This window comes from Crocodylus siamensis, chromosome 6 (genome assembly GCF_052110815.1).
Source record: "Crocodylus siamensis isolate JL-2025a chromosome 6, ASM5211081v1, whole genome shotgun sequence".
In the NCBI taxonomy this organism is placed as follows: Eukaryota; Metazoa; Chordata; order Crocodylia; family Crocodylidae; genus Crocodylus; species Crocodylus siamensis.
The window spans coordinates 98,278,628-98,304,286 of NC_143400.1; the positions used below are offsets into that span (position 1 = coordinate 98,278,628).

General features: G+C 44.5%; 1 protein-coding gene across 3 annotated transcripts in view; it reads right to left on the reverse strand.

Moving 5' to 3' along the window:
* ACAP2 (ArfGAP with coiled-coil, ankyrin repeat and PH domains 2) overlaps positions 1 to 25,659 on the reverse strand; it is a 116,837-nt gene that overhangs the window by 51,896 nt on the left and 39,282 nt on the right. For all 3 annotated transcript variants that reach the window (XM_090053586.1, XM_090053587.1, XM_090053588.1), the window contains exons 3-7: positions 22,321 to 22,440; positions 20,772 to 20,825; positions 4,803 to 4,861; positions 3,448 to 3,631; positions 361 to 405 (exon numbers count right to left, since the gene is read on the reverse strand). In XM_090053586.1, coding sequence (XP_089909712.1) covers positions 361 to 405; positions 3,448 to 3,631; positions 4,803 to 4,861; positions 20,772 to 20,825; positions 22,321 to 22,440 — 462 coding nt within the window. The remainder of the gene's footprint in view (positions 1 to 360; positions 406 to 3,447; positions 3,632 to 4,802; positions 4,862 to 20,771; positions 20,826 to 22,320; positions 22,441 to 25,659) is intronic.

Consider the following 25,659-nt stretch of genomic DNA (forward strand, 5'->3'; position numbering starts at 1 on the left):
TGCAGCATCGTGGTTGATAAATCTTTGCTGTAAGTGAATGTAGTACTCATAAAAACTGAAACGTATGGAAACCAAAGTTTTCAAATTTAGCCATAAAACATGCGCAGCACAGGCAATGAAAAGCAAAGCAATGTGCCCCAATCCCCCATCAAGGGAATCACCATTACACAGAGGAATCCATGTCTTCATTCTGGCCTGTACTTCTACCACTGCCAAAGATGACAGTTGCACTGGTAGCTGCATGACACGTGAATGGACAAATTAATTTTACAATTGTCACTGATCAGAGGGCAATCATTTTATTTTAATATTTCAGGTTTATTTAGACATGTTTTGCATATGAATATTAAAATACCTTACCGATTTTAAGATCTCTGATCTTCTTTTAGATTGAAGAACATTCATCTAGGAAAAAAAGTATTTTGTTTCATTCTTTTCCAAATTTCTCACAAAAACAAATTGTAATAATCCAAGTAACTGCCTACTGTTAGTCAAGTAAATTTAAAACATGGGAAGAATTGAATTTAACATCTGACTCCTCAGAGCATTTTAATACAAAAGAAAAGATACAAACTACTACACTTACTTTCATTATTGTATCAAAGCAGCTGATTAGCTCAGCTGTTTAGAGCATTGTGCTAATAATGTCAAGGTTGCAGATTTGCTCTCCATATGAGACACAGGACCTTTTCTGCCTCAGGCGGGGGTTGAAGTAGATGACCTCTTGAGGTCCATTCCAGCCCTGCTTCTCTATGATTTCTAAATGTAAACACTTAAGAAAAATCTTGCAATTCCAGTATAATAGTATTTTTGAGCATCTTTTATTAGCACAAAAATATTAAAAGAACTCTCATATGTTTTGTTTTTAAAATCTAGGTCACATAATGCCAACACAGGTCAGAGAGTACAGACAGCAAAGACAACTGGGTTCCAACCTCCAAGAGCTCAGTCAAAATGTACCCACTTTACATTTCTTAGTCTAACGGTATTTTGCATACATTTCATCTTTTAACTTAACTGAAGTCACCTGTGACTAGTATTTACAGACCGTCCAAGAAAGCATTACTCGTGTCTTCCCTTTCATGTATAATTGCTGATATTTACATTACTGTATTCTTTCTGCCCTCTGGTCACTAATTTAATGCTATTTTACAAAACCAGAGATTTGATCCAAAAAAGCCTCAGTTAAATGAGACATGTATCATCTTGGAATTTATTTCCTCTGCTTATCTGTTCAAAGATGGCTAGCAAATGAAATAACTTTACTGAAGCTGTAAGCAAGAACAGATGGTACTTCTAAAACAAAATATTCAACCCTTTGGAAAGCTGCCTGAAACAAACATGCACTTTAAAAAAAAAAAAGTTGTATTGAACAAACCCTTAGCTTTCTGGATTTAAAAAAAAGACAAAAATGCTAAATATAAATTCATTACTATGGCCACAAAACTGCAGCAGTGAGTCATATTTCCCTACCGCAGAAAAAGCTCCATGCCAAGAAGCCTATCTCTAACTGGAATCATGTGCACAGCGCACTACATGTCTCGAATAGAAGCTTGTTACTTATTCTTTTAGCTTATGGGGTTGGAGAAAAATTCACCCGCATACCACATGCGACAACTTCTGCCCCACTTGTGCCTGTTTTTGAAAACTCTCCTCCACTCTAATGCCAAGAAAAATGAGCAGTGATTAGGAACAGAGTTTCATAAAGACAGAAGAGGACCTGCTGGGTCATCAATCACAGCTCCTTGCTATCACAGGAACTGTCATGTAATCCCCCTAGGTAGCTGGTGTGCTGTGAAAATGGCTCACTGTTAGGCATCTGTCAGTTTTTTCAATCTGCTATTTCATCTTGGACTTAAACTATAAGCTCTTCAGGGCAGAGACACGACTAGGAGTAGTGCAAAGCCCTGCACTTGGGACAGAATAACCACATGCACAAATACAGACTGGGGAGTGACTGGCAGTGCTGCAAGCAAGGACCTGGCATGACAGTGGACCATAAATTGAATGAGCCAACAGCTTGCTCTTGTTGCAAAAGCCAACAGCAGCCTAGGCTGTATGAACAAGAGTGTCACTTGCAAGCCAAAGGAAGCAGTTATTCTGTTCTATGCTCAGCACTGCTGAGGTCTCGTCTGATGCTCAGTTTTGGGTCCCCAACACTTCCAGAAAGGTATAGACAGTTTGGAAAGAGTCCAGCATGGGGCAACAAAAATTATTAGAGGCTGAGGAGTCGAGATGGATGGGAAAGGCTGGAAGAACTAGGGTTATTTAGTCTGGAGAAGAGAAGACTGAGGGAGGATCTGATAACAGTCTTCAAACACCTGATTATAAAGAGAATGGAGATGGGCTTTTGTCTGTAGCCACAGGGGACAGAAGCAAGTGCCTCATGCTGCAGCAGGGAAAACTGATGGTAGAGATGAATATAAGAGTGGTCAGGAACTGGAACAGGCACCAAGGGAAGCTGTGGGATCTCCATCCTTGGAAGTTTTCAAGAGCAGGTTAGATAGACACTTGGCTGGGATGGTTTAGTCAGAAATGATCCTGCTTTGAGCAGGAGCTGAACTAAATGAGCTTCGAGGTCCCTTCCAGCCCTATTATCCTATGATCCTATGATATGTTCGTACACTGTAGGACACTAGGACCTTGCACAAGCTTCTCAGAACATAGAAGTCTGCTCCACTCTTGAGCTTGGGCTGTACACAATAACTCATTTCACTTTTAAGGCCAAGAGTTTCACATGCAATTTGTGCTGCTGACTATAGTGTCTGCACACATGCATACATGAATTAATACAAAATACTGTCAAGTTTTTGATTTTTTGCTAGTTGTATTTAAAACTTACGTAACACTGTACATGCAACTGTTTAGTAAATTTACCTTCTAAAACACAAGCCACTGATCTTTTATCACATCCACAGATTAAAATTTCAGTCGGCATTTTAAAGAATGGTTCTGAATTGTATTTATAAGAATGTTGCACCAACTCATCTAGGGAAGGTGGACCCATAATGGCAACCAAAATGTCAGATTTGAATAGTCAGGTAATTTGTAACCAACATTTTTACTCAAAACCTTAACTTTCAAACATTTACACCAACTTACAGCAAAATTAAACATACAGATCCCCCCATTTTAACAGGTATAAAACCAGCTCTTAACACTCATTTGTTTTTAAAAGTGTTTAAATAAAAATGAACATTCAGTGTCACTGTAACAAGAGCTTAACATATAGTAAAACCAACCAGTAGAAGTACATAGGGTAACACATCCTTATTTAAAAGGTAATCTGAAAATGAAAAATCATTTGTGGACACAAATAATGTATTACTTACATGCTGCCGATACATACAGGCATTGAGAACATTATTGCAGGAATTTCCAAAAAGTAACACAGCTCAGTAACTAGACACCACTTAATGGTAATCTTAAACCAATTGTTACACTAACCTGAAGCACATAATCCAGAGCTATGTGCCGAAAGCACTTCCGTGTTGCAGTCAGAATATTAGTTGCCTCTTCTACTTCATGTTGCTTGTTTCTCTGAACTTGGGCATTTTTTACTAATGCGTTCTCTTTTTCTTCACTGACTTTTTCAAATTGCTTCTTTGCATCCTTAAATTTTTTAATATCTCTAAAGAAAAGGAAAGATGGCTTGAAATGCCCCTGAAAGCATATTTTGTTCATCATGGAATGACTGCTTAAACATTACAGTAAATGGAAACCCCTTTCTACACTGCTCTCTATGCAAGTATCCAATCTAGCCTTTTTTGGTTTTACTTTACTCATTAAATATTTGGATCAGATGTGCAGCATAAGTACAATGAAGTGAGGCCTTCCTGGCTCCATGCTCTGTCTCCCTTTCACTCTTTTCTCAGTGAAATTTAGAAAACAGTTCACTTACTGGGGACTGAGAAAAGCCCTAGCAGTGCTTTACACACACTTCCAGTGCCATTTCTAATCCCTGGAGCATATATAAAAAGCCAAGGTTCTGGGAATGCAAGGCAGCCAGTTTAATAGAGAACCAAATAAGAAACACATGGCTGTTAAGTATCTTGGCAGGAGTCTTCACTGTAACTCCACAGAACCTACTGAATCACACCACAGCGAGGCCTCCAAGAGGCCCACATCATCTAGTCCATGCCAGGGAGGATAAGTCACGACTTTAAAAAAAACAAACTCACTCACATTAACATTTTAAACATTTTAAATGTTTTTCTACATCTCCAATTCTTTTGGAATGTAAAACTGTAAGAAATATAAAACAGTCACTTCATACTTATTTCTTTAATTAGTTCCTCATGTTTAGTAAAATTTCCAATCAGGTTACGCTCCTTGCTCTGAGAGGAGGCAAGTGCTGGCGTCCAGCCCATGAGAGGAGGCAAGTGCTGGCTCCCTCAGATGCTGAGCATCCTGTGCATGCCTGCATCCTGGCAGCAAACCCCAGCTCTGGGAGCACAGGAGGAGCACAGACACTTTACAGAAAGCTGCATCTATAATTTACCTCATCATAGACATTTCTTAGGAAGCAACAACATAAAGTTGCATTGTGTCTTAATAAAGACAACACCTGAATTGAAACTTATTACATACCTTGTTTTAATATAAAAATGTCTCCACCCTAATCCAACTACATACCAGCTTGTTTAGGCATGTTGGGTGGAACTGTTTATAGGAAGAATAGTTGACAGTTCCCAAGAATAGTTTCCCCGGCCTCATCAGAAGTTGATTTCTTATTTGGCCTTACAAAGGACTTCCCCCTCTGTTGTTTAAACTGAATTGCTAAACAGTGAAAATAAACTTACTCTTTAACAAATGTCTGAAGTTGTGCTTTAATTGACCTTTGGGTTTGATCAAACAGCATCTGAAAGAAAAAGAAAAGCCATTAAAAAGGTAGCTCAAAGTATTTTGGATTGTAGGAGTCTTTTCATGTCGGACCAAATACGTTTAACAGGAAGTAAAACCTAACAGTTCTCTCTCATAGGTCTTCATATACCATTTCTCTGAAGGCTCTTAGGCCTACTACAGCAGATTCTGCTTTAAAACTGCATTCCTCACACTTCAACTGTTATTTAAAATGACAGTCACTCTCAAAATTAAAAATGCCTTACCTGGAAAAAAAAACTAAAAAAAAAAAACTTAGTAGACCATCACTGTTCAGCAAGATAATAGGACAGTTCCAGGTACTCCAGTAATGAAAACTGGCTGATCACAATGATGTGTACAGCTTTCCCTCGCTTTATGTGAGTTCTGTGTGTGTGAATTTGCTCTTATGCGATGACCCTTTTCATACCACAAATTCGTTATATGCGAGGTAAATTCACTCTTACGCGATCAGTGTGGTGGAAGCCTGCAGTCAGCTGCTTTGTGCAGTGCCTTGTGGGAGTGATATGCACCAAAATACAGGCTCCTGTGTGGATCTGTGCTCCTCGATCATTGTCCGAGACATGTTTCTCTAGCTGCCATCCCCATTATGGTAACATTCACCACTACCACATGCTTGTGTGTACTGTCTGCTGTTGGTGAGTACAAAACTGTCTTGTAAAAGTGGTAGGAATGGGTCTGGGGGTCAGAACAGTCATGGTCTTGGAGCCATATCCCTATTTGTTACATCAAAAATGGGTTCCCTTTATGTGAATTCGAGTTATGTGCTGTTTTCCAGGAACACATGTACAGGATAAAGCGAGGGAAACCTGTATAAATTTAGAAGCACAAGGCTGGGAAAAGCCTGATACAGGACCAAAACAAATACATTTTTAATGTAAGGTGGCAAAAGCCAACAGGCATATAACTTCTTGACAGAGTAAGAGTTTATGACCAAGTCAGGACACAGCTTCCTTCTCCTGGTTCTGTCCACGTTATGCTTTTCCCTACCTGGGAAAGGGAACCCTGGCACGCTGGCAAATAGACTGGAAGTTTTCCTGAAGTTCTGTGAATTTCATATATTCTAATGTAAATCAAACAAGCAACACAAACAATATTCATCCAGTGAATAACAGATCCCATTAACACCTACAGCACAGCTACACTCTTCTTCCACTCAATGCAACAGCAGGAAAAAATCTGTGACAGATTAGCACCCTGCATCCATCTGCAAAACATTCTCTTTAGTGAGCACCAGCATTGCTGCAAATAGTACTGTGCCCTCACTTTCATTGTCAGCTTCCACTTTGAGCTGAAGCACCCACAAAACATGAGGAGAAACCCCCATACCAAGCTGAGAGCTACCAGCAGAGAGCAAATCAGAATCACCAATCTGGCTGGTTACCACTTGGGGAAGCCCCCCAGAACTACAGCTGGATGCTAGTCATGTGGACCTCCAATGCAACCAAGGAAGGAGTAACCTGAGAAAGGGCTCTGAATCCATTATTCCCCTCAATACTTGGGAAGTTACTGGAACTTTTCCTAAGGAAGGCCATTTGCCAGCATCAGGAGGAAGAAAAGCTGATTGCAAGCAGCCAGCATAGATTCATGAAAAACAAATTGTGCCAAATTTGATCTCCTTCTTTGTCAAAGTAGCTACTTGGGTGGATGAAGGGAATGACGTGGGTATTATGTATCTGGACTTCAGCAAGGACAAACGTGGGCTGGACAAGACTACTATAAAGATGGGTAGACAACTGGCTCAAGAGCCGCAGGGAAAGGGGAGTTATTAATGGGTCCATGTGAAAATGGCAGAAGGTTTTGAGTGGAGTCCCACAGGGGTCTGTTCTGAGCCTGGTGCTGTTCACCGTGTTTATTAACGATTTAGATGCTGGCACAAAGCTTGAGCAAGTTTGCAAACTACACAGAACTGGGAAGGATTGTGGACACACTAGATGATGGCAGTGCAATTCAGAAGGATCTCAGATTGGAAAGTTGGGCTGGAGCAGACAGGATGAAGGCCAGTGTGGACAAATGCAAGGTTCTCCCCTCAGGAGGAATAAACAAAACCAGAAATATAAAATGGGTGACACCAGGCTCGATGGCAGCTCTATGGAAAGAGACTTGAGAGTTTCGGTAGATCAGACTCAACAGGGGCCTGCAGTGTGATGAAGCCGCACAAAAGGTAAATGTAGTTTTGTGCTGCATCAGCAGCAGCATTAGGTAAAAGACACAGAGGTGGTACTGCCTCCTGCTCAGGCCTTATCTGGATACTGTATGCAGTTCTGGGCCCCACAATTTAAAAAGGACAGGGAAAGGTTAGAGAGGGTCAAGGAGTAAGCGACAAAGATGATCAAGGGCTTGGCAGGAAAGTCACATAAGAAGAGGCTGAAGGAGCTGGGCATATTCAACCTGCAGAAAAGGCACTTAAGAGGGGACATGATAGCAGTCTGCAAATACTTGAAGAGCTGCCACAAAGAAGAGGGAAAGCACCTTTTCCTTCTTGCTGCAGGCAACGGTGCAGACCAATGGCTTGAAGTTGCAGCAAAGTAAGTGTAGACTGGATATCCAGAAACACTTCCCTGTGAGAACAGTGTGGCAGTGGCACAGACTGTCTAAGGAAGCTGTGGACTTGGCATCACTGGAGGTGTTCAAGAGGAGATTGAACAGCCCCTGGTGGGGGATGAGCTACATGGGGTGATGCCCATGTTCTGCTACAGGCATTTCCCAGGCTTCTGGACTTTGCTGGTTGCCCCCAGTCCCACCCTCCATTTTCTGTACATCAGGATGCTTCAAAGCCTTCCCAGGGGCACTAGGGTGCTGGCTACAGCCGTAGCTGGGGATGGGGACTGGGCTGTGCCAATGCTCTTGCTGGGATTTAAAGCTGCAGGTTCCTGCCTAGAGGGCCTTCCCCTGTCACTCAGCATCAGACCAGCACCATTTTTGTGGGGCCAAGAAGAAATTACACCCCATGGTCAGACTGGTACAGACTGAAGTGGTTTTACCTTTTGTAGCAGGGGCATGGCCTCTACCTGGGATCCCTGCAGTGTATATTGACAACATTTCAGAGAAGCAGAGCACTGGCTGCAGGGGCTCCCTTGCTTTGCCTGTGGCAGGTTGGGGTGCTAGGTCTGTGTTGCGTCAGGGCTGATGGTCGTCTCATGTAGAGTTGAGATTACGGTTTGTATGGGATGATCGGGACAGGGCCGGTCCTGCCTCAGGCAAGGGATGAGATGCGACCTCTGGAGGTCCCTTCTGGCCCTCCTCCCTTCAACGACCCCAATTCTCTCTCTCTCTGATTTAGACTGGAACTTAGATGAGTTCTGGTCCAAGTTGAAGCATGCTCACCACCTGACAATAAGATGTTTGTGCCCAATCCTGTGAACATCCCATTTTACATACATGGATTGGGCCCAAGCGAGCAAAAAAGGTGTACAGACTTGGGGAACAGCATTACTGGGTTTGATCACAGCCCAATGGGGGCAGGGAAGGATGGTTTTTGATCACTCAGGAAGGGGTCTAGATGGAAGGCCTGTACCCCAAGAATGTAGAGAGGCCAAAAGCAAAAGAACATGCCTGAATTGTGTCAAAACTCAGCAAATTTAAAAAGAACATGTGATCCTGTGACTAGATCTAAACACAATTCCCGGACCTCCTCCAGTAGGCTTTAAACTAGGCTCGTCGGGGGAAGGGGAAGATGAAGATGAGGGTGGAAGACTCATTGGACTGCCTGACCAAGCAACACCCACAAGTACAGCCCAGCCTAGACCAACAAGCGAAACGTATACACAGGTAAGCGACAGGGGCCAGGGCAATGCTGTGATTAGGGGGTCAGTACACACATCCACAGGAGGCCTCAAATGCCTCTACACAAACGCTCGTAGTATGGGAAACAAGCAGGAGGAACTCACCCTCCTGCTAGCTGACACCAACCCAGACATTGTGGGGATCACTGAAACGTGGTGGGACTCATCGCATGACTGGTGGGGGAATATCAAGGGCTATAGGCTGTACAGGAGGGACAGGATAGGAAGGAAAGGTGGGGGCGTGACACTCTACATTAAGGAGGAATACCCATCCTCGTCAATTAGCACGGAGTCAGGGGAGAGGCACTCTGAAGTGCTCCGGGTTAGAATACAAGGCAGTCCAGGGAAAAGAGACTTAACGGTGGGGGTCAGGAAGGCCAATTGCACCTTGTCATGCATCCACACATGCATCTCAAGCAGATCCAAGGAGGTGATCCTCCCCCTCTATTCGGCACTGGTCAGGCTGCAGCTGGAGTCCTGTGTCCAGTTCTGGGCGCCACACTACAAGAGGGATGTGGACAACATGGAGAGGGTCCAGAGGAGACCACTCGCATGGTCACGGGGCAGCAGGGCAGGCCCTATGAGGAGAGGCGACGGGACCTGAACCTGTTCAGCCTCCACAAGAGAAGGCTGAGGGGGGATCTAGTGGCCTGGTACATACTAGTCAGGGGGGATCAGCAGGCATTGGGGGCGTCTCTGTTCCCCCAAACACTGCCAGGAGTGACCAGGAATAAAGGTCACAAGCTGGCAGAGGGGAGATTCAGACTAGACATCAGGAGGCGCGACTTCACGGTCAAGGTGGCTAGGGTCTGGAACCAGCTTCCAAGAGAAGTGGTGCTGGCTCCTACCCTGGGGGTGTTTAAGTGGAGGTTAGATGAACACCTTGCTGGGGTCGTTTGACCCCAGTACTGTTTCCTGCCATGGCAGGGGGTCAGACTTGATGATCTGCTCAGGTCCCTTCCGACCCTAGAAACTACAAAACTATGAAACTGTGCAATTAAATTCTCTGGTCGGTTTTCAAAATCTCATCCTGGGCTCTTGGAATTATTTGGGTGAAAAGACACAGGTAGAAAGCAAACAATGGAGTGAATTCCCATTGCCAAGTAGTGGTCTAAACACAGTCACCTAGACCCACACCTCAGCACCGGTCATATGTGATGATATCTCAGAAGAGGTAGCTTTAGAAATTGGAATTTGAAAGCTACCACACAGCAGACTGAACTGGATGGCACATCTTGCAAACCAATCCTGAATGCATTAACATCCTAACCCAGAAAAACCTTCCTTTTAGAAAGAAAGGACGTGGTAAAAGTATCTGTCTCCTTCCTGAAGAGTCAATCCCATTTCTCCACTCCATGCCTCAAATCCTTCTCATCACCCTCTCTGGAAACCCTCTACATCTGCAACAGCCCTTCTGACATGAAGTGACCACAGCTGCACACCACATCCAGACGAAGATAAGACACAAACTTGTACGGTGGCAGTGTTTTCCTCATTAGTCAACATCCTTTCATCTTGTTTTCTTTCGTCATTGCTGCACACTGTGCAGAGCTCTTCCTTGGCCAGCCCACAACAACAGACAGGTCCATTCTCTGAATTAATATTGTTCACTCAGTCCTACAAGGTAGACTCATGGGTTCAATTCCATCCTCCCAGAAACTGCACGTTAAAATACATATTGCTTGTGCCCAGCAACAGATCACTCCATCTCACTGATCTGTCACCTTGACTGCTTACCACTCTTCCAGCCTTTGATTTTGGACACTGACAGATGTAATAACTGTATCCTGGAGACCAGCACACACCCTTCATGATGCATCTGTTACACCTGCATCCTTCTGTAGCCTGGAAGCGTAACAGAGACACTCCAGCTGTAGCCCTGCTAAATTTAGTGGAATTTAGGTCACTTGTTTCACTGCAGCACAAGAGTTAGTGTCTGCTTCCTTTGAAAGCAGCTAAAACAGACCAGCATGCATGTCTTTGTTTTCTTTCAGGTCACTGATAACGATGTTAAATATCACATGCTTGAGAACTGATGCCTGTGAGGCCTCACTAGAAATTCACTTACATGGTCATGATTTCCTACTTGAAGTTATAGCTTGAAACCTGTCCCTTTGTCAGGTTTTAATCCATTTACCATGTGCCACATAGGCTTTGCACTGCTCTAGTTTCCTAATCAAAAATGTCATGCAGTTCCAACCAAATGCTTTTATCAACTAATCTCAGTCTCAAAAAAGGTGCTTTTTTGAGACTGAGATTAGTTGATAAAAGGACACTATCAATTTAGCTCAGGGGCGTTCAACTCTTAGGCTGCAAAACTCCCCAAAGCTCCAGAAAGGTGGCAGGAGAGGAGCAGTGCCACCAAATGTCCAAGCCCCATGGAATTGGATCAAACCGCGAACAGGCCATTGCCACACACTGGGATTGGGTCCTGGGTAGACCAGCTCCTACTGCAAATTGCCCCTCTCCTCTTTTCCCCTCCCGCTCAATTCAGCAGGAGATCTGGGGGCATGGAGAATGCAGGGGTGCTGAGAGAGGGAGGAGGAGGGTGTACAACTGCAGCACTCACCCCCTGGGCTCCAGAGCTGCTTGAAAGCAGAGACTCTGGGCAGAGCTCACACTGACCAGCCAGTGAGCTCACAGACTTGCAACACACAAAGCTCTGAGCAGGAGCTCTGATGACATGCTGGTGAGCGCAGCGATCACTGGCATCCCAGATCCTGGGGGGGGGGTGCGCACAATCACACCCACTTTAGCTGTGTGATGCACGCATGACAAGCTCTTCTCACTCCCCTCACCACGAGCACACCACACCACTGAAGAGGTTGTGCCCCCACAACCCCCTCGCTGAGATCTGAGGTCCACCCATGTTGTGAATCAACATTAAACATCGAGAGGGCTCCTCAGCTAACTCTTACAAGACTCTCAGATGCAACAACATGGCCCACTCACTCAGGTCAGTGTTAAATTTTATTAAGCACTGTTTAACAACCTCCTGAGTTACTGCTGGACTCAAAGAGGCTTCAATCACCACGATGTGATATACACACACACACGAGAGAGCGTTTCCCAAACAGTTCCATGTTACTATTGACAATTTTAGCCCTTCACATCTAGTAATGGGCCAGCACCACTGTAGGACTCCTTTTGCTCCGAATGCACTTTGGAGGAGCAAGCAATCACACAGGCACAGCTGAGTTTGAGAAGCATCTCCTCCACCTTCAGCCTTCATAGGGAATGAACAGTAAGTGATGCGTTGCTCAGGAACGTGCCCTAGATCAAGGCATAAGAGACCCATCCTTAAGGGCATCACTATGCCATAAGACAAGGAGTTTCAAACCCAGGAGCACTTTGATCTGCCATAACAGCAGGACCTGGTACCAGGAAAAAATCTCACAAGGAAAATAAAACAACTATTTATTTAGGGAAAGAACTGATTTAATAACTGCCTGCCTAAACACTCTGCAAATAAATATAAAAAGAAAAAGAGAACACATTATTTGGATAGGGAGTTGGAGGCACTGATGCTACAGGATTGACAAGGCCACAGGCATCAAGGAGGAACTGAAGAACATTTGTGGTTGCCCCACCCTCCGTGTCCTTGGCACAGCACAAAAGGCACCCGGGGCAGAGGAGAGGCCCCAGACTTGGCTGACCAAGAGTCCAAAACTTGATTGCATATGGCACATGTGCAGCCAGAAGAGAACACACATGGAAAAAACTGCTTGATGAAGGAGATGGCAATTACATAGCTAGCACATAATGGAGACATTTTACAAACAAAAACAGCTATGTCTTTTTCTGGAGACATGGAAACGGTGTCAAACCAGCTAAGCCCTAGCATCTGCAAGAAACACACTATAATCATCAAGGTGTTTAAGAGAACAGACCTAAATCACTAACCAAATAAGTCTTTGACTTACAGGGTTTTTAATAAATTCTGATAAGTATTAGAAAACCAAGCAGCAGGTTACTTCATCTCCCTACAGTAATGAGATATACCGGCTTGAACTGAAATAGGGAAAGCAGTTGAAATATTATCTGAAACCAGTTGTATATCTAAAAATAAGCATTAAACACGAGTTCTTAAGAATACATATATGCTTCTTTGATAGTGCTCTTTTAGGGAGTTTTTTGTTCCCAGCTTCTCTAGTCCTGTAAAACTTCTCTGCTAGCTTCTTTTCTATGCTGAACACGTCTTACTGACCTGAATGGCGCACCTGCCAATACTGACCCAGACACTGGAGAGCTTGGTAATTTTAAGTCAACTAAGTGCATTGTAAACAAAATGGTACGGAAAGCCTTACCAATACCTGTCAATAGCCTAAGTGGTAACAAAGACAAAAGGAGGAAAACCAGAGAACATGGGAAATTTCTGCATTATTTTTATGAAATATTATCTAGGACTCAACCTAACCCTTTAACCTTCATAGTTTCATAACTGGTAGGGTCGGAAGGGACCTGAGCAGATCACCAAGTCCGACCCCCTGCCATGGGCAGGAAAGGATGCTGGGGTCAAACGACCCCAGCTACATGTCTATCCAACCTCCTCCTGAAGACCCTCAAGATAGGAGCCAGCACCACTTCTCCTGGAAGTTGGTTCCAGATCCTAGCTGCCCTGACAGTGAAGTCACACCTCCTGATGTCTAATCTGAATCTACCCAACGGCCACTAGATCCCCCTCAGCCTTTCTTGTGGAGGCTGAAGAGGTCCAGATCCCTCTCCTTGATCGGGGGCAGCAAGGCAGACCCTACATGTGAGTGGCCTCCTCTGGACCCTCTCCATGTTGTCCACATCCCTCCTGAAGTGCAGCGCCCAGAACTGGACACAACACTCTAGCTGCAGCCTGACCAGTGCCACATAGAGGGGGAGGGATCACCTCCCTGGAGCTGCTTGAGATGCATCTGTGGATGCATACAAGGTGCAGTTGGCCTTACTGACCGCGTCCCCATATTGACGGCCCATGTTCATCTTGGAGTCAATAATGACTCCAAGATCCTTTTCTGCCTCTGCACTGACAAGAAGGGAGTTCCCCAGCCTGTAGGTATGGTGCCGGTTCTTCCTGCCCAGGTGCAGCACCTTGCACTTGTCTGTGTTGAATCCCATCCAGTTCTCATCTGCCCACCCCTGTAACCTGTTCAGCTCCAATTGCAGCCTGTCCCTCCCTTTTAGCGTGCATACTTCCCCCCACGTCTTAGTGTCATCTGCAAATTTGAACTAGGTGCTTTACACCCCCTCGTCCAAGTCGCTGATGAAGATGTTGAACAGTGCGGGCCCAAGGGCCAAGCCCTGGGGAACCCCACTGCCCACATCTCTCCAAATGACCCGTCCACCACCACTCTCTGGGTGCGGCCCTCCAGCCAATTTGCGACTCATCTGACTGTGTAGGCATTGACACCACAGTCACCTAATTTCTTAATAAGAATGGGGTGAGAGACAGTGTTGAAGGCCTTCTGAAAGTCCAGAAAGACTAAGTCCACCACGACACCTGCATCCAAGGATTTGGTGACCTGGTCATAGAAGGCCACCAGGTTGGTCTGACAGGACCTGCCTCAAATGAACCCTTGTTGGTTGCCCCTAAGCATAACCTCATCCGCTGGACCAAAATCCAAGGGTCTCCATGCAGACTGGCCAGGAGCTGAAGCCAGGGTTCTCCGCTGCACAGATGTGATCAGAGCGCCCTGTCCACATGGCTCCCAGCCAGTCTCCATGGACCCCCTGGGATCTTGGGGCAGTGACAACGCAGGGCTGGGCAAGGGCAGTGCCATTATCTGTCCCCTGCATGCCCCTGCTGTGGAACCCACACCCAACGCAAGGCCACGGGCAGCAGATTGGGGTTCTGCCCTGGGCCCTAGCGCTGCGCCGTCACCACCCCATGACCCTGGCCTCGTCTCCCCCCCACCCCACACACAGTTATGAACACAGCTCCCAGGGCTCCTGTGGCCCCATCCCGTATAGGCAGTTTTAGAAGTTGCTGCAGGGGTGGGTTGGGGGGGGCAGTGATGACAGCCTGCAACACTTTAACAAGAGACCCTGCAGGGTCCACAGGCCCCAATAACTGCCCACCCCTAGGCTAGTGCATGTCATATAGCCATATATAAGGCTGGATGAGTGGACTATGTAGACTCATACACATCCAGAAACTACAGGCAATGCAATGCATATAAAAGATTTATTGAAAAAATGCTTAAATGGTAGTTATTACCTGACTTGGCAGAGCTGTAAGACAATATAGGACCCTGTGCATTGTAGCAAGTGGTTACATGGGCAAAGAACAAGTTCACCCCAAACTTCTCTGCAAGGAGCTGGTATTCAGAGCAGTGGCAAATTAACTAAAACAGGTGACAGAAGGGAAGTCATGCACACATTTTCACAGCAGAGGGGCCTGCTGATACTGGGAAAGAAAAGTTAAATGACAGCTAGCACCTGATGAGGGCAAGGAAGAGCCCTGCCTTTTCCGACTACAAACAGACCCCTAGCAGCTGAGAAAGGATTGGGGAAGGAGTACTCTGGAAGGAGTATTTCATCTTAGATGCTACAAGTGAGAAGAAGGGTTTCTTTATATGTAATTTTCTTGTCTTCTTGGTAATATAAAGGCATTCCTACCCATGTAGGATAAGATCATTACCATCCTTTACAATCCAATTGTTAAAACTGAAACTAAAGTTTTAAGAAAAGCAAGCAGTTACACTTTCCAAGCGACTCTGAAATTTCCAAGAACTATGAAAAATTGTTGGGGTAACGTGAGATTTTAAAACAGGCGGCAACTGCCAAAGATGAAGGAAAATGAGCTTTTGGGATTTCCCACAAAATGCTTTAGGACATTACCTGAATGGGGCTTTCAAAGAGGATGGAGCTGGAATGGTCTCAGTGCGGGGCAGATGATAGGACAAGGAGCAATGAGCTCAAGTTGCAGCAAGGGAAGTTTAGGTTAGAGCCGAGGAAAATCTCTCTTACAGGGAGGGTGATGAAGCACTGGAAGGGGATCCCCAGAGAGATGGTGGAGTCTCCATCTTTGGAGGTTAAGACCTGGCTAGACAAAGCCTTGGCTGGGATGATGTAGTTGGGGCTGGTCCTGCTTGGAGCAGGGGGCTGGACTAAATATGACCTCCTGAGGTCCCTTCCAGCCCTCATTTTCTATGAGATTACTACTGCCAAAATACAAGCATGAAGAATTCAGTCACCCTTCTATATCCTATTTGTAAGGGAAATGTTCCCTCCCATAGCTACATATGCCAAATTGTTACTCAAGCATTGCTGCTTCAGAACAGTGTCAGTCACAGAATTCTGAGACATTTTTTCTGCTATAAGCCACTTTTACTATTGTATTTATGAGACCTGGAAAAAATTGACATTCCACAACTTGAGAATGCTGTGAATTGTGAGCTTTTCCAATTCAGAGTTTCCACAGCCAATCCATATTTGAAAGTTATACACTAATTTCCAGGGTATTTCATATTCCCAGAAATTGTAGTTTGCAAATTAAATGGAACATTTTCCATACCGTTGTACCCATATGTGGATTTAGGTGGGTGCACATGGTGAGGTATATCATCACATATAACACAACACATTTTTTTACAGGTAAAAATAAACTAGAAGCTTTACTAATGGAGTTACGGACCTACAGCTATATTTTTCAGTTTAAGATTGATGAAAAAACTTTATTGGAATGAGTTAAAAAGAGGCAGTAAAACTGTGAAATAGGAGCTATATTAACAGGAACAGCTAACAAACAGCAGAGTTGCAGAAGAAAAGTTAGCTTGGTTAGTGAAACAGCAAGACCATTAAAAAGGAGACAGGGTCATTAACACCTATGGAATGAAGAGTTTAGAAGGAATCATACGGATTTTAATGAGACATGAATTCAACTGACTCCCTCATAGATGCCTGGATAGAAATGTCACTGCCCCTCCCAAGCAGTTGGTTTTAAATTTTGGGTGGAAAAAAAATTAAAGGGGGGGGGGGTGCAGCTGCCACCCCCAATCCACCCCTGTTTGTACTCAAATCTCAAAAGGAACATGAAAAAGTTTAATGAATGTAGGACAAAACCCTCCTTCCCTTTCCAGTTTTAATCAATTCATGTTTAGAAAGCAGATAATGTCTCCGCTCCGAGCCTCCTTACCTCTTACACATCCAGTATGATGCACACAAGAAGAGAGGGAAGTAAAGTAGTAGTACAGAGCACAAAAAGTAGGAAGTAGTAGGTTAAGTGCAACACGATCTCTTCAAACACACTAAGAAGACTTCAGCAGTATTAACCAGTTCTCAAGCACACCAGAAATGGCCAAGCTTTACACCCAGCTCGAACACAACCTCCCTTTCGAAAAGTTACTCTGTTTCTTTGCCTCACTACTCCCCTCATTCAGAAAGCAGGGTTAATAACACTTACCAATCACATAGTGTGTTCTGAGAAGTAGGGTACACACAAAACATAGAGAGTTGAAAAGTGGTTTCTTGGTACCTGTTCATCCACCTGGTCTCACCCCACAGTAAGAAGAACCTAAACTAAAGCAGTTTAACCCTGTTCCACTGATGGCTACTTGCCCTAGTGTCGCTTTTACTTGCCACGCAGTAAGAGCAGACAGATGGACAGGTCCCATGCAACAAATGCCTGCTCCCTGCAATTTCACTGTTTGCCCCATTAGTCAGTCAAGTAACTATGAAGGGATAAAGCTATGCAAGTACCAAGTATTGACAATATTCCCTAGGTAAAACCCTTAAGAGCTTATCACTCCTTCCTGCCCCTAATAATGAAGAGAAACATGTGGATGAGTGCTCCCCTTAACAAGGGTACCAAATTTAATGGGAGCATCTCAGAAAACTTGCGCATTTTAATTCTCACTCTGTGGAATCAAAGAGCTGTGTAACTAAATGGTAGATAATATCTACTGCACAAACTGGCAACCAGGTTACAGACACTCCTGCCACTGACATTTAAGCCTGCCAATGTCTGACAAAAGGCAAGATTGTGCAAATGAGAAGCTAGCACAAAAGGACAACCGGATGCAGACTTAACAGATGAAGGGACACATGAAGCACACTGCTGGGCAACCTACAATTTTACTACAGTACCCTACAGTAATGTAGAGTAAAAATGTTTAGCAAGAAAAATACAAAGAAAACTACATTTGGGTTTTTTTGTGAAAAGAGAGAAACTGCCCACAAGGAGAGCTGGCCAGATTTACAGCTCTGCTTATACGTGTCAGTGCCAAGCTTTCAGGGGCAGGGGGTTGGACACAATGATCCTTTGCGGTCCCTTCCAACTCTACAATCTATGAATCTGTGAATCTCTGCTATTGAGACACCCAGCAATTCACAACAATCCTGTGGGAGAGGTGGTGTTTGCCAGACATGCTCAGAGCTGCTCTCACGCCTCCAGGCTTTGAGTGGTGCTCTATTCCAACACATGCTCATCTGAGGAGTGGAAAAGGTGCCAGGAGAGATGGATAGAGCTGTGAACCCAACCATCACCAAATTAATTCTCCTGATCCTTCCACACACCAGAACCATAGCATCTGTCTCCTTACTTTCATCTAGCAGAGGAGCAGTTTTCCTGAAGACTTGTCTGTCTGCTTTCTGCTACTTTTCCATCAAGCTGCAGTAAAAAGTCTCTAGTGAAGATACTCGCAGAACGCAGCCCCTCTGCATACAGGTATTCATCAACCTGTCTTATGACTCATGAGAACTGGACACTGGTGCCACAACGGTCACACCAAATTGTAAGGATGAACGCAGCCAGAATGGTAAGAAGAGAGAGAAGCAAATGTGGGAGATACTAAGACCATTCAAGCTAATGTGCCAGCTGAGCGCCACGCTGAGATTTTCCCCCCACACCAAAACTCACAAGATGTCATGTCTACTCCTGACCTTCCACATCCAATTCATACTAGCTGCACTTATGTTTGGTGGTCTTTACAGTGGAGCCTAATCCCTCCTTTGCTTTCTGCTATGACCTCTCTCAATACTGCTCTCTTTCTTTATTTCCTCCCCCTCACCCCCGTATCAATTTTTCCCCTCATCTTTGCACACTTTATACCTGAAATGCCTTCCCAACCTTTGTTCCTAAGCAACCTCCCTTTGTTCAAACTTTCTAAAACCTCACTCCTTAGAAAAGGCTTAATGGCAAACGGCCTTTATTTAATGTCCCCCATAGACAGTTCATTTCAAATGGAACCTGTGGACTATCCTCGGAGTCTGACTAGATTTTTAAACTCTTTAAGACAGAAGCCAAGGATCCCAGGTGTGTAAGAGGGCCCTGCACACCTCTAGCACTTAAAATGATAGGGAAGGAGTTTTAGTAGCTTTTCAACTCATCAGTGAAGAAATGAGAAAGCAGCCTGTAGGGAGAACTCAATACAATACTCCTTGCTCCCTGCAAGCAGGAATGAAGTAACTTCTGGGAGCTCATAATTTTGTATGGGGAAAGATGAAATCTGCCACAGTGCTGCAAACTTGGCATTTTGTCCTTTTTCTCTACTTGACTAAATCTGTCACAGGTCCAGGGAAGGAATAAGTTACACAAAGAGCGAAGGAAAAAACTGCAGCAACTTGTCTATGGAGAGGCAAAAAATGGAATGAAAAACAGAGGAGAAGCAAAACTCTAGTCTGGCAAATGGCTCATCTCTGTTGCCCGTCAGGCTGGTAAGAAAGGACGACCAGCCTCAAGCTTCTAAGTCTGTGTTCAGTTCCAGCAGCATATGCACAGAGCCATATATTTCCACACAGAAGTGGGGGAAATGTTTTCCAAGAGGGAACATAACATCTGAAGGAAAGGACATAGTTTCATAGTTTCTAGGGTCGGAAGGGACCTGAGCAGATCATCTAGTCCGACCCCCTGCCACGGCAGGAAAGAATACTGGGGTCAAATGACCCCAGCAAGATGTTCATCTAACCTCCACTTAAACACCCCCAGGGTAGGAGCCTGCACCACTTCTCTTGGAAGCTGGTTCCAGACCCTAGCCGCCCTGACCGTGAAGTCGCGCCTCCTGATGTCCAGCCTGAATCTCCCCTCTGCCAGCTTGTGACCGTTATTCCTGGTCACTCCTGGCAGTGCTCGGAGGAACAGTGACTCCCCCAATGCCTGCTGATCCCCCCTGACTAGTTTATAACAGGCCACAAGATCCCCCCTCAGCCTTCTCTTTTGGAGGCTGAACAAGTTCAGGTCCCGTCGCCTCTCCTCATAGGGCCTGCCCTGCTGTCCCCGTGATCATACGAGCGGCCTCCTCTGGACCCTCTCCGTGCTGTCGACATCCCTCTTGAAGTGTGGCGCCCAGAACTGGACGCAATACTCCAGCTGCGGCCTGACCAGTGCCGCATAGAGGGGGAGGATCACCTCTTTAGACCTGCTCGAGATGCATCTGTGGATGCATGACAAGGTGCGGTTGGCCTTCCTGACTGCCTCCCCTCACTGCTGGCCCATGTTCATCTTGGAGTCAATGATGACCCCAAGATCCCTTTCAGCCTCTGTGCTGACAAGAGGGGAGTTCCCTAACCTGTAGGTATGGTGCCGGTTGTTCCTCCCAAGGTGCATCACCTTGCACTTGTCTGTGTTGAAGCCCATCCTATTCTCGTCCGCCCACCCTTGTAACCTGTCTAGGTCTGATTGTAGCCTGTTGCATCCTTCCAGTGTGCCCACGTCCCCCCACATCTTAGTGTCATCAGCAAATTTGAACAGGGTGCTTTTTACCCCCTCATCCAAATCGCTGATGAAGATGTTGAACAGCGCGGGCCCGAGGACCGAGCCCTACAGAACCCCACTGCCCACGTCCTTCCAAGTTGAGAAGGACCCATCTACTACCACCCTCTGGGTGCAGCCCACCAGTCAGTTGGCGACCTATTTGACTGTGCGGGTGTCTATACCACAGCCCCCCAGTTTCTTAATGAGAACAGGGTGAGAGACAGTGTCAAAAGCCTTCCGGAAGTCCAGGAAGATTCTACTTCTACACTCATAAAAGCATTTTACAAGTATAAATGAACCCATCTGTAAAAACAATGTCCATCCCTTAAAATATTATGAAAGAGTTGTGTTTTTTTAACATATTATTCTAACAATTTGTTTGCTGAAAAAAACTGGTCAGTCACACTTCAGTTTCCAACACTTACTGTGTGATAATTGGCCATTTCCTGTAGGGTCTCAGAAAACTTCATCAGACTGTTCTGTAAAAGAAGGAAAACAAGTGGGTAAAGCCAAATCCCATGAGATACGGATCAAAATATAAACCTTCAAAAAGCTATAGTTTCTCTCTTATACCAAGGAAAATAGTCTATTTTTATGAGACAGCCTAAAGTTATATTCCTAGAGATGGATCATGAAACTATATTCAGTATACCAAGAGAAAGATGCGTACTTTCTTTGATGATAATATACATTTCTAACAACAATGTCTTCACCTAAAATTACAAAACAATAGAAGAAATTATTGCTGCTTTAAACATAAAAGGACAAGTTCCCCAGCTGACCAATACAAGTTCATTTGATTGGGATATAGCAATTTACAGCATCAGAGAATCTGGCCTGAAAACTGTACTCAGTGATATCACTGCATTTTTCATGAATAGTAAATAGCAGCAATTATCACCATTTAAGAACAAAATCATGTTCCACTTGCTTCTATTTCCTTCATAACTTCAAAAATGTCTTGCATGAATCTCTACAATGTCTTCATGGGAAGCCTTTAATAAAGCAGCAAACCCAACCCTTTTTGAGCAACTGTCTAAAGAGATTAGCAAAGAATCTTAACAAAATGCTACGAGGAACCAAACCTTTTCATATTTCTAGTGAATAAAATTACACTGGATTTTCATTGGAAATGAGCTAATATAAGCATTTTTAGCCAATCTCCAAAGAAAAATTCAGCCATTTTTCAAACTTCATCCTGTAAACAAAGAAAGAAATTGTAACTTCATGAGTTAGCTGAAATAGCAAATAAATCTTTCTAAATAGAAGCAAGTGTGTGTGTGAAAATATAAATGGTTTGTGTATAACATACACAGAGTTTACTTTAATAAATAAATAAATATGTACATGAAAAAGTATACATGTGAAATAGCAAATAAAGCAAAATTTGGTGGGTATGAGAAATATAAAGAAAAACTTTCATATAGATTTCAAAACAAAAACCATATATTAGGTACAACTTGTACACATTTACTAAAAAGCATGTTAATATGCGACTATGCCACTGCTGCAATGGAGCCTGTGTGCTGAGAATTAGGCCAGAAAAGCATTTTTAGCTACAAAAAAAATGTTTTACCCAAGAGACATGATTCAAACTTACACTATTTTTTGGTGTTATTGTTGTCAAACCCAAGAGCAATAGGTCTGAGGCCGTTCAATAAATCAGCCCCCTCTTTCGCCCACATTTAGTAACACAGGAAGATTCATGGCAACTGTTTATCCTGCTTTCCAACCACCCAAGATAAGAGCCCCTTTTTATAAAGGATTTCTGCAGGAGTTATGCCACAGCCCAGAGAAAAGAAAACCTCCTGATAAAGTGGCATGTGTCAATGGCTGGTAAACACATTAAAGGAGAAATAGCAAAAAAAAAAAAGCTATAATGTAAATGAATGAGATTACTTCTACACCTGCTCCCACTTGAGTAGAATTTTTTCCGCATTTTCGCTCTAAAACGTGTCTCTCTCAAGTGCTTACCTCAACTAGTACATCCTTACTGGAATACTGTGCAAGGTCTCGAATCCCATTCATGAACTGATTGTTGGCAGCACAGAAAGCTTTGCCAGTATCAATCATTGCAATACAGAGCTTCACTAACTGAAAGAAAAAACAATAATTGCAGTCAAAGAGTTGTATATTCCTTTGTTCCCCACACTCTGTCAATGAATTGCCTGTAAAAGAAAAATGCTTAGAAAAGCTTTATCTCTGTGCACCAGAAAGAACTACACTAATACGGGCAGTAATAAGTGTAATTTTACTCAACTAATAAGCGAAATTATTACAACAGAAGGCAAGATGCACTGGATAACCTGAACTAACATTAAGCTTTAAAGAAACTAGTGATTTGATTCAGGTTCTTCAAAAATAGTCACTTAACACACCTTGATTCCTTGTACATTTAACCATGGGGTGGGGGTGGGAGGCAGGGGAAAACCCCAAGCAGGAAAGAAGCCCAGGGAAAAGGAGCCCTCCCCATGGCCGGCACCCCGCGCTACAGCTGCTCGCAACCCGCCTGTGCCTGCTCAGGACAGTCCCACGCAAGCTGCAAGCAGCTGCTGCAGGGAGCGCTGGCCATGGGGTGGGTGAGGTGCCACTTTTCCCTGTGCTCTGCACCAGCTCCTTCCCTGCTGGTGAGCTGGGGGTCAGGGCTGTGTGCTGCCCCCCCACTTGTACCAAAGGGGTGAGGGGCACTGGGAGTGAGTGGCTGGGAAGCCAGCGGGAGCACAGGGCCCGCACTGGTGTGTCCCGGCACTAGCGCCAGCGGGGCCCAGAGCAGGGCAGCAGGGGTACAGGGTCCTGGCTGGCAAGGACTCTATGGAGCTAGGCCAGCTCCCCCCTTTCCCTGCTGGTGCAGCCCAGCCTGGCTTCACAGACCCCTTTTCAGCCTGCGCCCCGCTTTGGGCTCCACCAGTGCTGGCCCTGGGACATTGGTCCCAAAATGGTGACCGGGGGTGGGGCACCTGTCAAGGGGCAGGACTACCCATGCAGCCCTCGACAGCTTGCCAAAACTGGTAAGCGGCCCTCTGCCCGAAATAATTGCCCGCCCCTGAGATACAGCCGCATTAAACATGTTTTGGGCTTTTCTGCAAAAAGGAAAAAAGAACTGTTTCATTTTGAGGTATCAAAAGAAAAGCAAAGGAAGCAGAGAGCTGAATTTACAGACCAGGAAACAGCAGTGGCACTAATTCATGCCACTACCTTTTCCAGTAACTGGCCCTTGCCAGGACTGTATGAAATGCAGGTTCAAGTCCCTTCTCTACCCACAGGGATTTCAACCCTGCCCTGGAGTATGTGAACCAGCTCACAATGGGGTACTTTGACACAGCGTGCTCCAAAGCTCTCCTACATCTGAATGAAATGCTCAAATACACACTGAGCCAGAGTGAAAGAGTGACTAGCCTGGTGGGTAGGATGCTCTCCTGAGAAGTGGGAGAACTTGGCTCCCCCCCAGCTCCAAATCAGGCAGAGAGCAGATATAACACTGGGTCAAAGAGCAAGATGGAAGAAGTGACTTTGTAGACTGGTGGGGAGGGTCTCACCTGGCAGGCAAGAAATACCACTTTGCTCCAGCAAGCGCAAGCATTTCCAAAGCAGAAGAGCTGCAAGGCAGAGATTAAGTGCACCCTGCCCTATAATGCCCCATATCCTGGCACTGAAGTCATTCTCCTGGGAACTGGAGATGTGGGTTCAAACTACACTGGGCAGAGGAGGACATGAACCCAGGTCTCCCAGTCCTGGACAACTGTCCTAACCATAAGGAAGTAATGATACTCCCTAATCCAACTGTCACCACCACCCCTTGTTTTGTGGCATGCTCTGCAAATTTAGCCATTAAAAAAAAACTCTGTAAGTCAATAGGGCAGCTATAGTATATGATTTGTGAACTATCAGAATTGTACTCATTACTTTGTAAATGCATACAGACATACTGTCCCTTAAGCAAGAAAAGAGACCCCCCAGACAACAAAATTAACTGTATTATTCACATTGAACAAACACGAATATCCTCTCGTTTCTCACTGCAAAAAGCAGAGGTATTAAAAGACCTATCATAAAACTTTCAAGAAAAGGAACTTCCAGATGTGTTCATATATCATGGCTAACACATTCTGTAGGAGTTCCTATTCCCATTTCCATGCCAGAGTTTAAGGCAAAAATGACTCAACAGCTGTTTTTTAGGGAGAACCACCATTTTGTCTCCCCCTCACTTTACTCCCTTGTTGGCAGAGTGTTGACACAAGTTATAGAAAATAAAAGGGATACACACTGCTGTTTTAGGATTAAAATATGTAGTTTTTAACTAAGTTTCTTAGTTTTAATCATACAGATAATGAATCCTATAACCTCATGTAGTTGATGTACTACTAGGCAGCAGCTCTTTGCTCATAAAATATGGTAAGCACAGGGTTATGCAGAAACCCAGACCTGTTCCCTTCCCCTAAAAAGCCTCCGTTGTTTTCTGCAATGAACACTCACCAAACAGGCATGCTAATAAATTCTGAGGACTTCTTGTCTAGTGTGTTAAATGTCTTTTGCAAGGAAGAAGCCAATTTAATGGGCCCATGGACATCATCCAACTCAGTTAAATTCCAGCTACAGGGGAGACCAGAGATAAGGAAGACCCCTTTGTACATCTTCTCAGCACTCATTTTTGCCTAACTGACCCTTTCTAAGGACCACTAACAAACTGGTTTGAGCTGATTCTCCGAGACCCCAAGAACTACCTAAAACTTCTCTTAGTCACACCTCCCCCATAAAGCCTCCCTCCCACTTTGGACTGACAATCCAGTGCAAAACTTGGTAAGAAATTCATGCCACATATTTCCTCAAAACTCTTCCTTTCTGCCAACATGCCAAATTATTGGTGCTATTCTAATGAAGTCCAGAGTCATCTGAATTGTCTTATAAATTATTTTAAAAAAATCAATCAATCAATCAATCACTTGACCAAATAGGAATTTCAGCATGGTGCCATGTGGTCAACTGGCCAGTAATCAACTGAACTCTCCTTAAGCAAAATCATTACTTAAAGTATTACCCCCTGAAAGTTCTGTATCATAGTTAATAGGTGTTACTGCATTTGCATGTGTTAGGAATATGCAATACTGAGGCTGTTATAGTTTTAAATAGGCAATCCTTCAGTGCTATTTTTCTCAACCATTCTGATTTGACAACAATATTTTGTTCTTCAAACATGATCTCATTCTTGTCAGTTTTCTTTACCCAATAAATGTTTATTTAGATCAGTGGTCTCCAAAGTGGAGTGCACACACCCCAGGGGCTGGGCAAGACAATCCATTGGGATGCAGAAAGAAA